At 47.5% G+C, this 16,167-nt stretch overlaps 1 protein-coding gene across 2 annotated transcripts in view; it reads right to left on the reverse strand.

Annotated features, from left to right (window-relative positions):
• dennd2b (DENN domain containing 2B) overlaps positions 1-16,167 on the reverse strand; it is a 489,686-nt gene that overhangs the window by 161,223 nt on the left and 312,296 nt on the right. For both annotated transcript variants that reach the window (XM_070899957.1, XM_070899956.1), the window contains exons 6-7: positions 10,688-10,903; positions 3,864-3,960 (exon numbers count right to left, since the gene is read on the reverse strand). In XM_070899957.1, the coding sequence (XP_070756058.1) occupies positions 3,864-3,960; positions 10,688-10,903 (313 nt within the window). The remainder of the gene's footprint in view (positions 1-3,863; positions 3,961-10,687; positions 10,904-16,167) is intronic.

Raw genomic sequence — 16,167 nt, forward strand, 5'->3', positions numbered from 1 at the left:
TTCCGACATTGCACTCCATTTGCCAAACCTTAGCCCATTCGCTTAAGCTATCTAAATCTCTTTGCAGCCTCTCTGTGTCGTCTACACAACCCACTTTCCCACTAATCTTTGTGTCATCTGCAAATTTTGTTACACTACACTCTGTCCCCTCTTCCAGGTCATCTATGTATATTGTAAACAGTTGTGGTCCCAGCACCGATCCCTGTGGCACACCACTAACCACCGATTTCCAAACGAAAAGGACCCATTTATCCCGACTCTCTGCTTTCTGTTAGCCAGCCAATTCTCGATCCATGCTAAACATTCCCTCTGACAACGCGTACCTTTATCTTCTGCAGTAACCTTTTGTGTGGCACCTTATCGAATGCCTTTTGGAAATCTAAATACACCACATCCATCGGTACACCTCTATCCACCATGCTCGTTATATCCTCAAAGAATTCCAGTAAATTAGTTAAACATGATTCCCCCTTCATGAATCCATGTTGCGTCTGCTTGATTGCACTATTCCTATCTAGATGTCCCGCTATTTCTTCCTTAATGATAGCTTCAAGCATTTTCCCCACTACAGATGTTAAACTAACCGGCCTATAGTTACCTGCCTTTTGTCTGCCCCCTTTTTTAAACAGAGGCGTTAGATTAGCTGCTTTCCAATCCGATGGTACCTCCCTAGAGTTCAGAGAATTTTGGTAAATTATAACGAATGCATCTGCTATAACTTCCGCCATCTCTTTTAATACCCTGGGATACATTTCATCAGGACCAGGGGACTTGTCTACCTTGAGTCCCATTAGCCTGTCCAGCACTACCCCTCTAGTGATAGTGATTGTCTCAAGGTCCTCCCTTCCCACATTCCTGTGACCAGCAATTTTTGGCATGGTTTTTGTGTCTTCCACTGTGAAGACCGAAGCAAAATAATTGTTTAAGGTCTCAGCCATTTCCACATTTCTCATTATTAAATCCCCCTTCTCATCTTCTAAGGGACCAACATTTACGTTAGTCACTCTTTTCCGGTTTATATATCTGTAAAAGCTTTTACTATCTGTTTTTATGTTTTGCGCAAGTTTACTATCGTAATCTATCTTTCCTATCTTTATTGCTTTCTTCGTCATTCTTTGCTGTCGTTTAAAATTTTCCCAATCTTCTAGTTTTCCACTAACCTTGTCCACCTTATATGCATTGGTTTTTAATTTGGTTATCCACGGCTGGTTATCCCTTCTCTTACCACCCTTCTTTTTCACTGGAATATATTTTTGTTGAGCACTATGAAAGAGCTCCTTAAAAGTCCTCCACTGTTCCTTAATTGTGCCACCGTTTAGTCTGTGTTCCCAGTCTACTTTAGCCAACTCTGCCCTCATCCCACTGTAGTCCCCTTTGTTTAAGCATAGTATGCTCGTTTGAGACACTACTTCCTCACCCTCAATCTGTATTACAAATTCAACCATACTGTGATCACTCATTCCGAGAGGATTTTTTACTAGGAGATCGTTTATTATTCCTGTCTCATTACACAGGACCAGATCTAAGATAGCTTGGTCCCTTGTAGGTTCTGTAACATACTGTTCTAAGAAACAATCCCGTATGCATTCTATGAATTCCTCCTCAAGGCTACCCCGTGCGATTTGATTTGACCAATCGATATATAGGTTAAAATCCCCCATGATTACTGCCGTTCCTTTTTCACATGCCTCCATTATTCCCTTGGTTATTGTCCGCCCCACCGTGAAGTTATTATTTGCGGGCCTATAAACTACATCCACCAGTGACTTTTTCCCCTTACTATCTCTAATCTCCACTCACAATGATTCAACATTTTGTTCATTAGAGCCAATATCGTCTCTCACAACTGCCGTGATATCATCCTTTATTAACAGAACTACCCCATCTCCTTTCCCTTCTTGTCTATCTTTCCGAATTGTCAGATACCCCTGTATGTTTAATTCCCAGTCTTGGCCACCCTGCAACCACGTTTCTGTAATGGCCACCAAATCATACCCATTTGTAATGATTTGTGCCGTCAACTCATTTACTTTATTTCTAATGTTGCGTGAGTTTAGGTAGAGTGTTTTAATACTAGTTTTTAAACCATGATTTTTAGTTTTGACCCCTCCTGCAGCCCCTTTATATTCATACATATTGTCCCTTCCTATCACCTTGTGGTTTACACTTACCCCAGTACTACTCTGCTCTGTTGCCTCCTGCCTTTTGCATTCTTTCTTGGGGTCCTGTTCATCTGAGCTCTCACCCACTCTAACTAGCTCAGAGCCCCCTCCTGGGTTCCGAATACTCCTTGCATTGAGGCACAGAGCTTTCATGCTTGCTTTTTTATTACACTTTGACCCTTTAGAATTTTGATGTACAGTGCCCCTTTTTGTTTTTTGCCTTGGGTTTCTCTGCCCTCCACTTTTCCTCATCTCCTTTCTGTCTTTTGCTTGTGTCTCCATTTTGTTCTCCTCTGTCTCCCTGCATTGGTTCCCATCCCCCTGCCATATTAGTTTAACTCCTCCCCAACAGCACTAGCAAACACTTCCCCTAGGACATTGGTTCTGGTCCTGCCCAGGTGCAGACCGTCCGGTTTGTACTGGTCCCACTTCCCCCAGAACCGGTTCCAATGCCCCAGGAATTTGAATCCCTCCCTGCTGCACCATTGCTCAAGCCACGTATTCATCTGAGCTATCCTGCGATTCCTACTCTGACTAGCACGTGGCACTGGTAGCAATCCTGAGATTACTACTTTTGAGGTCCTACGTTTTAATTTAGCTCCTAGTTCCTTCAATTCGTCTCGTAGGACCGCATCCCTTTTTTTACCTATATCATTGGTACCAATGTGCACCACGACAACTGGCTGTTCACCCTCCCTTTTCAGAATGTCCTGCATCCGCTCAGAGACATCCTTGACCCTTGCACCAGGGAGGCAACATACCATCCTGGAGTCTCGGTTGCGGCCGCAGAAACGCCTATCTATTCCCCTTACAATTGAATCCCCTATCACTATCGCTCTCCCACTCTTTTTCCTGCCCTCCTGTGCAGCAGAGCCAGCCACGGTGCCATGAACTTGGCTGCTGCTGCCCTCCCCTGTCATTCTATTTTTGGGTTGTATACTACTGGAATTGGAATGCCAGGACCTGGGGAGTAAGGGAGGATGGAAAGGGAAATTAAAACAGAAAATGCTGGAAATACTCAGCAGGTCAGGCAGCATCTGTGGAGAGAGAAACAGAGTTAACGTTTCAGGTCTGTGACCCTTTGTCAGAACTGAAAAACGTTAGGGGTGTAACAGATTGTAACCAGGTGCAGAGGCAGGGAAAGCAGGGCGAGGGTAGGAAAGAACAAAAGGGACAGTCTGTAATCGGGTGGAAGGAAGAAGAGATTAAATGCTGCAAATGGGAATGGCAGAGTCAGCAACAGCTGCTGTCTGAAAAAATAGGGACAGAGGTTATGGTCTTAAATTGTTGAACTCAATGTTGATTCCCGAAGGCTGTAAAGTGCATAATAGAAAGATGAGGTGTTGTTCCTCGAACTTACATGGATGGAAAGGGAAATGTGGGGCAAACGAACTGACAATTTGTGCTTGATTACCAACCATTCATTGTCAATGTGTGGAAAGTCTCGCAGAATCTTGTACCAAAATGGTGGTCTGAGAGAGAGGGGAAACTTGAGTTATCTTTGAAATTATCCCTTACGGATTTCTTAATTGACAGTGTTGCTTTTAGTCCTGGGGTCATGTAGTGGGTGATTTCATTGGTTTACTGTTTGCTGTTCATGACTTCTTACTTTTGTTGAAGGGGAGAAGGAGGGTGTTTTGTAGAAAGTTTTTGGATCTGGATTGATACCCGTAAGATGTGAGTAACTATCCATCCCCTTACCTCGTAGAGATGCGTTTTCAAAGTTTGACAGTGATAGCTTCTTCAGCCTTTTCTTCCCTCTCTTTGCACTATAGATGCCATTAATTTTCTGGACAAGCTATAAGTTAAAAAAAATACACAATCATTTAATTATTTAATTCAAATTCAGGGTCAGCCATTTCATTAATAAGCATCACCTCTCATTGATAGATTTCAGTTTTAGTGTTGCAAGTTATTTATCAGCAAAACAATATTCTACTCTACTGCTCCTGCACCCATTTTCTATGTATCATAGGCAGCCCCTCGGAATCGAGGAAGACTTGCTTCCACTCCTGAAGTGAGTTCTTTGGTGACGGAACAGTCCAAAACGAGAGCCACAGTCTCTGTCACAGGTGGGACAGATAGTCATTGAGGGAAGGGGTGGGTGGGATTGGTTTGCCGCACGCTCTTTCCGCTGCCTGCGCTTGATTTCTGCATGCTCTCGGTGTTGAGATTCGAGGCGCTCAGCGCCCTCCTGGATGCACTTAGGGCGGTCTTTGGCCAGGGTCTCCCAGGTGTCAGTGGGGATGTCGCACTTTATCAGGGAGGCTTTGAGGGTGTCCCTGTTACGTTTCCGCCCCCACCTTTGGCTCATTTGCCGTGAAGGAGCTCAGAGTAGAGCACTTGCTTTGAGAGTCTCGTGTCTGGCATGCGAAATATGTGGCCTGCCCAGCGGAGCTGATCGAATGTGGTCAGTGCTTCAACGCTGGGAACGTTAGCCTGATGAGGACGCTAATTGTTGGTGCGCCTGTCCTCCCAGGGGATTTGTAGGATCTTGCGGAGACATCGTTGCTGATATTTCTCCAGCAACTTGAGATGTCTACTGTACATGGTCCATGTCTCTGAGCCATACAGGAGGGCGGGTATTACTACAGCCCTGTAGACCATGAGCTTGGTGGCAGTTTTGACGGCCTGGTCTTCAAATACTCTTTTCCTCAGGCGGCCGAAGGCTGCACTGGCGCACTGTAGGCGGTGTTGAATCTCATCAACAAGAGCAAGCATCGATGACAGGAGGCTCCCGAGATATGGGAAGTGGTCTACGGTGTCCAGGGCCACGCCGTGGATCTTGATGATTGGGGGCAGTGCTGTGCGGTGAGGACAGGCTGGTGGAGGACCTTTGTCTTACGGATGTTTAGCGTAAGACCTATGCTTTCGTATGCCGCAGTAAATACGTCGACTATGTCCTGGAGTGCAGCCTCTGTGTGTGCACAGATGCAGGCGTCGTCCGTGTACTGTAACTTGACGACAGAGGTTGGAGTGGTCTTGGACCTGGCCTGGAGACGGCGAAGGTTGAACAGGGTCCCACTGGTTCTGTGGTTTCGTTCCACTCCAGCGGGGAGCATGACAGCGAGGAAGATTGAGAAGAGGTTTGGGGCGATGACGCAGCCCCGTTTGACCCCGGTCCGGATGTGGATTGGGTCTGTGGTGGATCCGTTAGTAAGGATCACGGCCTGCATGTCGTCATGAAGGCATGGTCAGTGTACATGGTCAGATACATGGTCAGTGTACATGGTCAGTGTACATGGTCAGTGTACATGGTCAGATACATGGTCAGTGTACATGGTCAGTGTACATGGTCAGATACATGGTCAGTGTATACCAAGGTATGCCAATCACAAATGCTGATACTGATGCTGACAAATACGTTTAATTATTGAAGCTCATTAATAAACAGATGAAATAATCAACTATAAGCTTAACAAATGTCATTCATTTTGATTGATTAAGTTAACTTCCTTTTTAATTATTTGAAAAATGCAAATAATGAGTCAACCACATTGGTGTTGATTTTGGTGGACTGTTTGAACATTTAAGAAGTAGTGATCTAAAAATGTACAGCACAAAGTTTATAAATTATATACACTTTTTTTAAGATACAAGAGTATATCCTAACATTTTGATTCTAGAAGTTGTGGCACAGAGTCACAGATACCGTGACACAGTGACACAGATACCGTGACACAGATACCGTGACACAGATACAGTGACACAGTGACACAGATACCGTGACACAGATACCGTGACACAGATACAGTGACACAGTGACACAGTGACACAGATACCGTGACACAGATACCGTGACACAGATACAGTGACACAGTGACACAGATACCGTGACACAGATACCGTGACACAGGATTTTCATCCATCAGCCATCTGTTTCTTACCTGAAAATCATGCAACTGGCAGAGAAAAATGTGGTGGGAATCTTGGACACCCAGTGATTAAAGGAGATAATAGGACAAAATCCTTCAGATGGGGGAGCCCAGAATAAGGGGCATAACTTTAAAATTAGAACAAGGCTGTTCAGGGGTGATGTCAGGAAGCACTTCATCACACAAAGGGTAATGGAAATCTGGAACTCTCTCCCCCAAAAAGCTATTGCAACAAGTGGGGGGGGGGGGGGATTGCCCTTCAAACAAAGGCCCGCCAACGCCTCTAAGAGTGGTAAGGCCTTTCCGACCGGGGCCAGGTGGTGGGGCTGACCCATCACAATTGCTCCCACGCTGGGGGCGGCGGAAACGGGAGGGTGGGTCTGGTTTGCCGCACGCTCTTTCCGCAGCCTGCGCTTGGTTTCTGTATGCTCTCGGCAATGAGACTCGAGGTGCTCAGCGCCCTCCCAGATGCTCTTCCTCCATTTAGGGCGGTCTTTGGCCAGGGACTCCCAGGTGTCAGTTCGGATATTGCAATTTATCAGGGAGGCTTCTCACTTATCACCCCTGTGCTCGCTGGTCTATATTGGCTTACGGTTAAGCAACACCTCAATTTCAAAATTCTCATCCTTATTTTCAAATCCCTCCATGGCCTCGTCCCTCCCTTTCTCTAATCTCCTCCAGCTCCACAACCCCCCCACCCCCCCACCCCGAGATGTCTGAGCTCCTCTAATTCTGTCAACCTGAGCATCCCTGATTGTAATTACTCAACCATTGTTGGCCATGCCTTCTGTTGCCTAGGCCCCAAGCTCTGGAATTCCCTGGCTAAACCTCTCTGCCTCTCTTTCCTCCTTCAAGACGCTTCTTAAAACCGACCTCTTTGACCAAGCTTTAGGTCATCTGCGCTAACATCTACTTATGTGGCTCAGTGTCAAATTTTTATCTCATAATACTGCTGTGAAGCACCTTGGGATGTTTCACTACGTTAAAGGCGCTATATAAATACAGGTTGTTGTTGTTGATTCAATTTCCAGCCATGTCTTTAAATGGGCATCCAGCACTCCCGCCCAAACCAGGCGGCAGGCAATGTGAATATACAATCGGGATCCTATGGCACTTGTAGGACACCAATTACAATTGTGATGGAGAAATGGGGGGAGTACATGCTAGTCTCAGTTTTTGGGGGCATTCAGTGGTCTAATCAGCTGTCATTAAAGGGATCGCTGGAGGCTGCTCAGGAAAAGTATGTTTTTTGCTTTTATTGAAAAAGATTTTTGTGGTGCCAGGAGGAGCATTGGGCCCACATTGCGAGCTCATTCTCCCCACCCCCACCCCAACCCCAACCCATTCAGCCACTCCCTTCCTCAACAGGTCCTGCTGCTCGATTCTGGGTCGAAGCCGCCCAGTTTTCTCCCACACCGTATCGGTGAGCTGCAGCGAAGTGCCCGTTTAGCGCCCGCAGTGCACTGGTAAAATGGCCCGGGGCCTCCAGACTGTGGCCTTGGGCAGGCGGTGGTATCATGCCTGTTTTGAGTCTGACTTGAAATTCTCCCCCATTGAGTGAATTTGGTAGCTCTTTGATCGAGTGGCTTTTTTTGGTTAATATTGAAGGAGTTTAGAAATTCTTGTGGCTTCCGAGACCACTGTCGCGGCATTTTGGTGGTGATGGGGGGATGGGGAGTGGCGGGGGGGGGGGGGCAAGGGGCATGGTGCGGGATTTGGAATGCACCTGAATCCAGCAGGACTCTGCTCCTTTTCAGCCTCACAAAACAACCGTTCCTAATACGACAGGGAACAAGAAAATTAGCAATAGGAGTAGGAGTAGGCCATTCGGCACTTCGAGCCTGTACTGCATTCAGTAAGATCACGGCTGATCTTCTACCTCAACTCCACTTTCCTGCACTATCCCCAGATCCCTTGATTCCCTTAACATCCAAAAATCTATCGATCTCTGTCTTGAATATACTCAACGACTGAGCGTCCACAGTCGTCTGGGGTAAAGAATTCCAAAGATTCACCACTATCTGAGTGAAGAAATTTCTCCTCATCTCAGTCCTAAATGGCCGACCCCTTATTCTAAGACTGTGACCCCTGGTTCTAGACTCCCCAGCCAGAGGAAACATCCTCCCTGCATCTACCCTGTCAAGCCCTGTAACAATTTTGTGTGTTTCAATGAGATCACCTCTCATTCTTCTAAACTCTAGAGAATATCGGCCTAGTCTGCTCAATCTCTCCTCATAGGACAATCCCCCCATCCCAGGAATCAGTCTGGTGAACCTTTGTCGCACTCCCTCTATGGCAAGTATATCCTTCCTTAGATAAGGAGACCGACACTGTACACAATACTCCAGGTGTGGTCTCACCCGAGCCCTATATAATTGCAGTAAGACATCTTGGGGCCGGAATAGCCCTACGCCCGAAATGGGTCGCACCTACCGTTTTTCCAGTGTTCCGTCCACCCCAATGCATGGGGCGGACAATTTGGAAAAATTCAGCTCTTTGGCTTTTGTTTTAGGTCGGAACGGTGTGGGGAGAGGGGCGGAGGTGCAGTCGGGTCGGAATAGCCAGCACTAGCGGGGCGGAAGTGGGTGCAGGTCGGAATGACCGACGCTCAAAGTCATCAGCGCCGCGCTGATGACATCATAGTGCTGGCGCGTCACAACGTCCCTCCCCCTCAGTTAAAGGGGAGGGCCGCTGCAAACTCTGCAGCCACTTTCGTGGCAAATACTGGGCCACCAGGGAGAGTTTCAGCCGGGCCAGCAGCCTGGCACCCAAGAGGTGTTGGCAGCCTGACCGAACCAGCGGGCATAACTGTTAGCCCAACCTGGCCGTCGGCAGACAATAAAAAATAAAAGGAGCCGCTGGCAGTGTCACCTCCCCTTTAAGGGTAGCCGTGCTGCCCAGCCACAGAAAGGGTACTGAGGGAAAAAGCTATCAGGGGCAGCGACTAGCGGCAGCACCGCTTTCAGGCAGCCACGGGCCGATAGAAAGGGGGAATTTTGGCCCCCTTTACTCTTATACACAGATCCTCTTGTAATAAAGGCCAACAGACCATTTGCTTTCCTAATTGCTTGCTGTACCTGCAGGTTAACTTTCAGTGATTGGTGTACAAGGACACCCAGGTCCCTCTGAACACCAACATTTCACACTCTCTCACCATTTAAAAAATACTCTGCTTTTCTATTTTTCTCCACATTATATTCCATTCGCCATGTTCTTGCCCTCTCACCTTGCCTGTCTAGATCCCCTTCAAGCCTATTAGCATTCTCCTCACAATTTACAATCCCATCTAGCTTTGCATCATCAGCAAACTTGGTCCCCTCATCCAAATCATTAATGCAGATTGTAAATAGCTGATGCCCATGCACTGTCCTTGAGGTACCCCGCTCGTTACAGCCTACCAACATGAAAATGTCCCGTTTATTCCTACTCTCTGTTTTCTGTCCATTAACCAATCCTCAATCCATGCTGGTATATTACCCCCAATTCCATGAGCTCATTTTGTTTAATAATCTCCTGTGTGGCACCTTATCGAATGTTTTCTGAAAATCCAAATACACCACATCCATTGGTTCCCCCTGATCTATTCTACTAGTTACAACCTCAAAAAACTGTAACAGATTCGTCAAGCATGATTTTCCTTTCACAAATCCATGTTGACTCTGCCCAATCCTATTTTTATTTTCTAAGTGCCCTGTTACCACGTCCTTAATAATAGATTCTAGTATTTCCCCTACTACTGATGCCTGTCAGGTTAACTGGTCTATAGTTCCCCGTTTTCTCTCTCCCTTCTTTCTTAAATAGTGGGGTTACATTGGCTACCTTCCAATCCGCAGGAACCTTTCGAGAATCTATGGAATTTTGGCAGATGGCAACCAATGGATCTACTTTCCCTAATTGTTGTCGACAATGATGAGGATAGTTGGCTCCTTAATGCACCAAACCTCCCCCCCACCCCATCCCCATCTCAGTAACTGCATTCCCAGGCTTTTTAAACCTGTACAAAATCACTTGTTGTTTTAAACACTACACTTCAACATAACTCGTTCCCAATTTACTCCATAAAGTAAAAAGTAAATCAAAAATCTCAAAATGTGACACTGAGTTATTGCTAACTCCAAGAACACATGCAGGGCAACACTTGTAGAGCCATTTTGACCCTTCCCCCTACACCAAGAACACTTGGGAGTTCAGGTGGAGGTCATGATTGCTTTCTTTAAACTCGCAGCTAATACTACACCTAACACAGCAACAGAGCAGCAAGCTCAAATGTCTTTTGGCTCAACCACCAGCATTTTGTGGTAGCACTCACTTTACAAATATTTAAACCTGTGCAGCAGTCTTCGGAACATGCTAATTTCAACAATGGTTTGGTCATTTATTCTTTAGATTTAGCTACTTTGAATCAGCTCTTAGATAGGATCCTTTAAAATTAAGTTCATTCACTGAAAGCTATAGTGACCATTGTGTGTGGTGTCACTCAGATGCCACCACTATGTTTAAGTTTTTGATCATTTATGTATGTGTTGATTCTGTGCGCATACGTACCCACAGCTTATATAACACGAGATGCCAATAACTATAAATAATCTTCTTTCCAATACAGCACTACACGGTAATTTTAAAAAAAGAAACCAATTAGACTTTTCTTACCTTAGGGATCCTCCTGGACCGACGTGTAGACAGCAGCTCACTGGTGGTGCTCATGCTGTCATCGTTGAGGCTGCTGGGGGAAGAGGGCACACTAAACTGGGACAGAAGCAACACATCATCATGGCTGTGTCTTTTGGACAGTCGTGGTAGTCTAAGGGTCTTCCTGTCTATGGTATTACTCAGACGCAATGACAGACTGCTGGGTTTCGGAGGCAGCTTTGGAAGATAAGTCATTGACCAGGTTAAAGTAAAGTACTGTAGTGCAAATAGAGTATATAACATCTACGTATCATTTCACAATATATTTTGTGCATCACCAGCTTTTGAGCCAGATATTCTTCAAAACTCAGTACTTTCTGTCTCAACCTTCCAACTAAATTATGCATGAAGAGCAAAAATGCAACCGTGCATATTTCTAGGCTAATCCATTGCAGACTTGAGAATGAGTTTTCATTCTAATCCAAACAAAGTCATTTCAAATTGATTTGGACATAGGCAATAAATAGGCTCGTTGAAGTAGCGGAGAAGATAATTGAAGCTATTGAAAAATGAGTCTGAAGTTAACATTCAGATTCCTGAACTAGAAAGAATACATTTAACACCTGCCCTAATGTAAGCCTGTGGATTATTCCTTTCTGCCTGATGGGTTCGGAAATATTTCCATCTTTCGCACACTTTTCCACTGCAGGTTGAGCGTCCGAAATCTGAAGTTCTGAAATTCGGAATGTTCCGGAATCTGGACACCGGACCGATCCATGGCAGGGTCATCCGGAAACGGAAAATGTTCTGAAATCCGGACATCCCGCCTTGGCGGCCCGACCTCGCCACGACCCTCGGTGGCCCGACCTCGCCACGACCCTCGGCGGCCCGACCTCGCCACGACCCTCGGCGGCCCGACCTCGCCACGACCCTCGCCGGCCTGACCTCGCCACGACCCTCGCCGGCCCGACCTCACCCCGACCCTCGGCGGCCCGACCTCGCCGGCCTGACCTCGCCACGACCCTCGCCGGCCCGACCTCGCCACGACCCTCGGCGGCCCGACCTCGCCCCGACCCTCGGCGGCCCGACCTCGCCCCGACCCTCGGCGGCCCTACCTCGCCCCGACCCTCGGCGGCCCTACCTCGCCCCGACCTCGTCACGACCCTCGGCGGCCCGACCTCGCCACGACCCTCGGCGGCCCGACCTCGCCCCGACCCTCGGCGGCCCGACCTCGCCCCGACCCTCGCCGGCCTGACCTCGCCCCGACCCTCGGCGGCCCTACCTCGCCCCGACCTCGCCCCGACCCTCGGCGGCCCTACCTCGGCCCGACCTCGCCACGACCCTCGGCGGCCCGACCTCGCCACGACCCTCGGCGGCCCGACCTCGCCACGACCCTCGGCGGCCCGACCTCGCCCCGACCCTCGGCGGCCCTACCTCGCCCCGACCCTCGGCGGCCCGACCTCGCCACGACCCTCGGCGGCCCGACCTCGCCACGACCCTCGGCGGCCCGACCTCGCCACGACCCTCGGCGGCCCGACCTCGCCACGACCCTCGGCGCCCGACCTCGTCCCGACCCTCAGCGGCCCAACCCTGCCTGGCTCCTCCTCCCCCCGCCCCCCCACCTCGGCCCAGGCAAAGAAGTTCTGAAGTCCGGAAATACCCGGAATCCGAAACGGCCTCGGTCCTGAATTTGGGAAGTCACACCTGTATAATAATGGTTTTAGTCCATACACAGAGTGGAATAAGATTTTGTGACTTCCCTGACATCTGTTTACCTTGAGTTTATTTAGTTGCTGTATAAAACAAATACTGAGTCTGCCAAAACATATTTCATTATTGATCCATCATCACGGTAAATAAGAGATGTTCTTCAACTTATTTCCCCTGTATGGAATTGTAACATGAGGTCCCAGGCATGCAGGGCACTTTCTGAAACCTGTTGGTAGGTCTTATATCTCACGGATCATTGTCCACATTCTTAGCTGTAATGCTGTCAGCATTTGATGTGCATCCAATTTACTTGGCATACGTGAAGCATACACATGGGCTTTGCCTAAGAATGTGTGTACTGAGAGCTGAGCTCCAGCAGCAGGCAATGTATTGGTCTACTATAAAAATTTATTTCTACGATTTATGGTTTTGTTTTTCTATTTTGTCTTTTGTAGTACATTTTTTTCACATTATCCATTTTCCATCCAGGCCTCATTTGCACGGGGAAGTAAATGGTCCACTAGGAAAGTTAAGAAGTAGCCCCCTTGTGGAGTAAGCCGACAGCTTCCTTTTCCATCTCAGTCAAAAACAATGGATCGCAAGATTCAGTACTTGGAGGTGCCTTCCTCAGTAACTTGCAAGTGAACACATCTACCTGTAGCCCATGTTTGTCTAAGCGTATGCTGTAAGAAACTAACAAATAAGTAAGTTATAGTGCTCAATTTTCTCCAATGCCGTTTTTTGGCATATTTAAAGTGTTACGCTCGTTTTTTTTGGGCCCGACTATGCCAACAAAAACGTTAAAGTTTCCCTGTTCTAATTTCTGAAATTGGCACTGCGCAGCCTGTCCTTTAGCTCTGGCGGGGGTGAGGGAGCCCAAGGGCTGTGCCGAAAAAAGGAGGCCCTCCCTTCTGCGCATGCATGAAAAAAAATGAAGCTTTTTATGTGACTGGTATGGGTGCACATGCTCAATATACCTCCTGGTCTGCATTCAGCCATTTTTAATAAGCCAGTTGCGTGTGAGAACTTTTATTCTGAGTGGAAAAAATCAGAGCTACAATATGCAATGCGGTTCAAGGACCAAGAATTTCTCACAGGATGAAGTGGAGGCCCTGGTTACTGTAATCGAGGCCAGATGGCACGAGCTGGACACCAGCAGAGGTCAAAGAAACGCTGGAACTAACTTTCACAAGATTACTGTGCAATGGTTACCACCCCAACGTCTGGAGGCCAGTGCAAAAATAAGTGGCAGGACCTTGGTCCTTTATTCACTGGAATTGCAATTATAAATGTGACCATCTGTGTGTCCCACCCAGCGGAAAGACACCTTCTCTAAAAGGTTATATTTTCATCTTTGCAGAGGAAGGTGGCCCCCAACAAAAGAGAGAGAACTCTAACAGGAAGAGGCCCTGCAAATCTGCACCCACTGACACTCTTGGAAGAGAGGGTCGCTGCTTTGATGGGTCCTGCCTGGAGAAAAGTAACCACCATGTTAAGTACTGCACAGGCTAGCCATGCTTCGGTTCATGGGGATGTCTCCGTCTGCTATGCTTTGTGTTATGTATGTATGCTTGGTGTTACTAGCCACCAGGTGGCGCCACTGTCGGAGGTCATGGGGCTGTACACACGGGTGCGCGGCCCAGGTATAAAAGGCAAGCCATCATGTAATGTAATCACTTTGGGCCCTAATAAAGCAGAGCCAGGTTTGTAACTGTGTTAGTTTACTGTTTTCAGTCGATCGAGTTATTACATACATAACTTTTGGCAACGAGGTAACTTAAGAACCCTTGCATGCAAAAATGAGCACAATTGGAATTCTGAAGCGATTCATGGAAGGAGAGGACTGGGCAGATTTTGTAGCTCACCTGGACCAGTACTTCGTGGCCAACAAAATGGAGGAACCCACTGACGCAGTTAGGCGCAGGGCGGTCTTCCTCACGGTTAGCGGTCCGAAAATCTATGGACTCATAAAGAATCTTCTCTCGCCTGAAAGTCCAACGGACAATGACTGTGAGGAATTGTGCGCTCTGGTATGTGACCATCTAAACCAGAAGAAGGCATCATCATCTCAAGCACGTTCGTTCTGAGGGCCAGGATGTGTCGGAATTCGTTGCCGACCTAAGACGTCTAGCTGGACCGTGTAAGTTTGAAAATGCGTTGGGAGACATGCTGCGAGATTTCTTTGTAATCGGCATCAACCACGAGGTGATCCTGCGTAAGCTACTGGTGGTGGAGGTGCTGGATTTGAGCAAGGCCATCACGATTGCTCAGGCATGCATGATGACGGACAAAAACTTAAAGCAGATATCATCGAAAAATCGGAACTCGGCAAGTACTGTAAACAAGATTGTATCGTCGTTTGGCGGAGCTGTATATGGCAGGGCCTACTCGACTGCGTATGCGAAACCTGTAGCTGCCCAAAGTCTGCCAACGGGAATAAATCCGATTTCACCGTGTTGGCGTTGTGGAGGCAATTATCAGCCTCATCAGTGTCGGTTTAAACAGTACATTTGTAAAGGCTGTTTGAGACTGGGACATCTCCAGCGCATGTGTCCGCAACTGAGCAAGCGTGCTGCGACACACCACATGGAGGATGATGACCAGTATAGCGTGGATCTGGATATGAAATCTGAGATACCAGAGGAGGAAGTATATGGACTGTATTTGTTCCTAACAAAGAGCCAACCGATAATGATTATTGTGAAACTTAACGATGTGCTGGTATCGATGGAATTGGAGATGGGTGCGAGTCAATCAATAATGAGCCAGAGGACATTCGACAAGCTTTGGGATACTAAGGCTGTGAGGCCTAAGCTGAGTCCAGTCAATGCCAAGTTGCATACGTACACTGAAGAACTTAGAACGGTGATTGGCAGTGCAGTAGCCAAGGTGTCGTATGATGGTGCGGTTCATGATTTACCGTTATGGATTGTTCCAGGCAATGGTCCAATGCTGTTTGGCAGGAATTGGTTAGAAAAAATCAAATGGAATTGGAACGATATCAAAGCGTTGTCGTTGGAGGATGATACTCCATGTGCTCAAGTGCTGAGCAAGTTCCCCTCGCTGTTTGAACCAGGTATCGGCAACTTCACGGGAGCCAAGGTGCAGATCCACGTGGACTCGAATGCAAGACCTATCCATCATAAAGCTCAGGCAGTTCCGTACACGATGAGGGAGGAGGTTGAAATCGAACCAGACAGACTCCAGTGTGAAGGGATCATATCACTGATCGAATTTAACGACTGGGTCAGCCCCACTGTTCCTGTGTTGAAGACTGATGGCACTGTCAGGATTTGTGGAGACTACAAGGTTACGATCAACCGAGTTTTGAAACAGGATCAATACCCGTTACCAAAGGCTGATGATCTGTTTGCAACGCTAGCCGGGGGGAAGTCATTCATTAAACTGGATCTGACATCAGCCTACATGACACAGGAGCTGGTCAAGATGTCAACAAAACTAACATGCATCAACACTCATAAAGGACTATTTATCTACAACAGGTGTCCTTTCGGAATTCGCTCGGCTGCAGCCATATTTCAGAGGAACATGGAGAGTCTAATGAAGTTCGTTCTTAGAACCGTCGTGTTCCAAGATGACATCTTGGTCACAAGTCATGACACCGCCGAACATGTGAACAACTTGGAAGAGGTTCTACATCGTCTGGGCAAAGTGGGACTCAGATTGAACGTTCGAAGTACATCTTCATGGTACTGAATTCCTGGGGAGGAAAATTGCTGCTAACAGCATCAGGCCTACGGACTCGAAAACCAAGGCCATCAAAAATGCAC

Source organism: Pristiophorus japonicus, chromosome 14 (assembly GCF_044704955.1).
Source record: "Pristiophorus japonicus isolate sPriJap1 chromosome 14, sPriJap1.hap1, whole genome shotgun sequence".
NCBI lineage: Eukaryota > Metazoa > Chordata > Chondrichthyes > Pristiophoridae > Pristiophorus > Pristiophorus japonicus.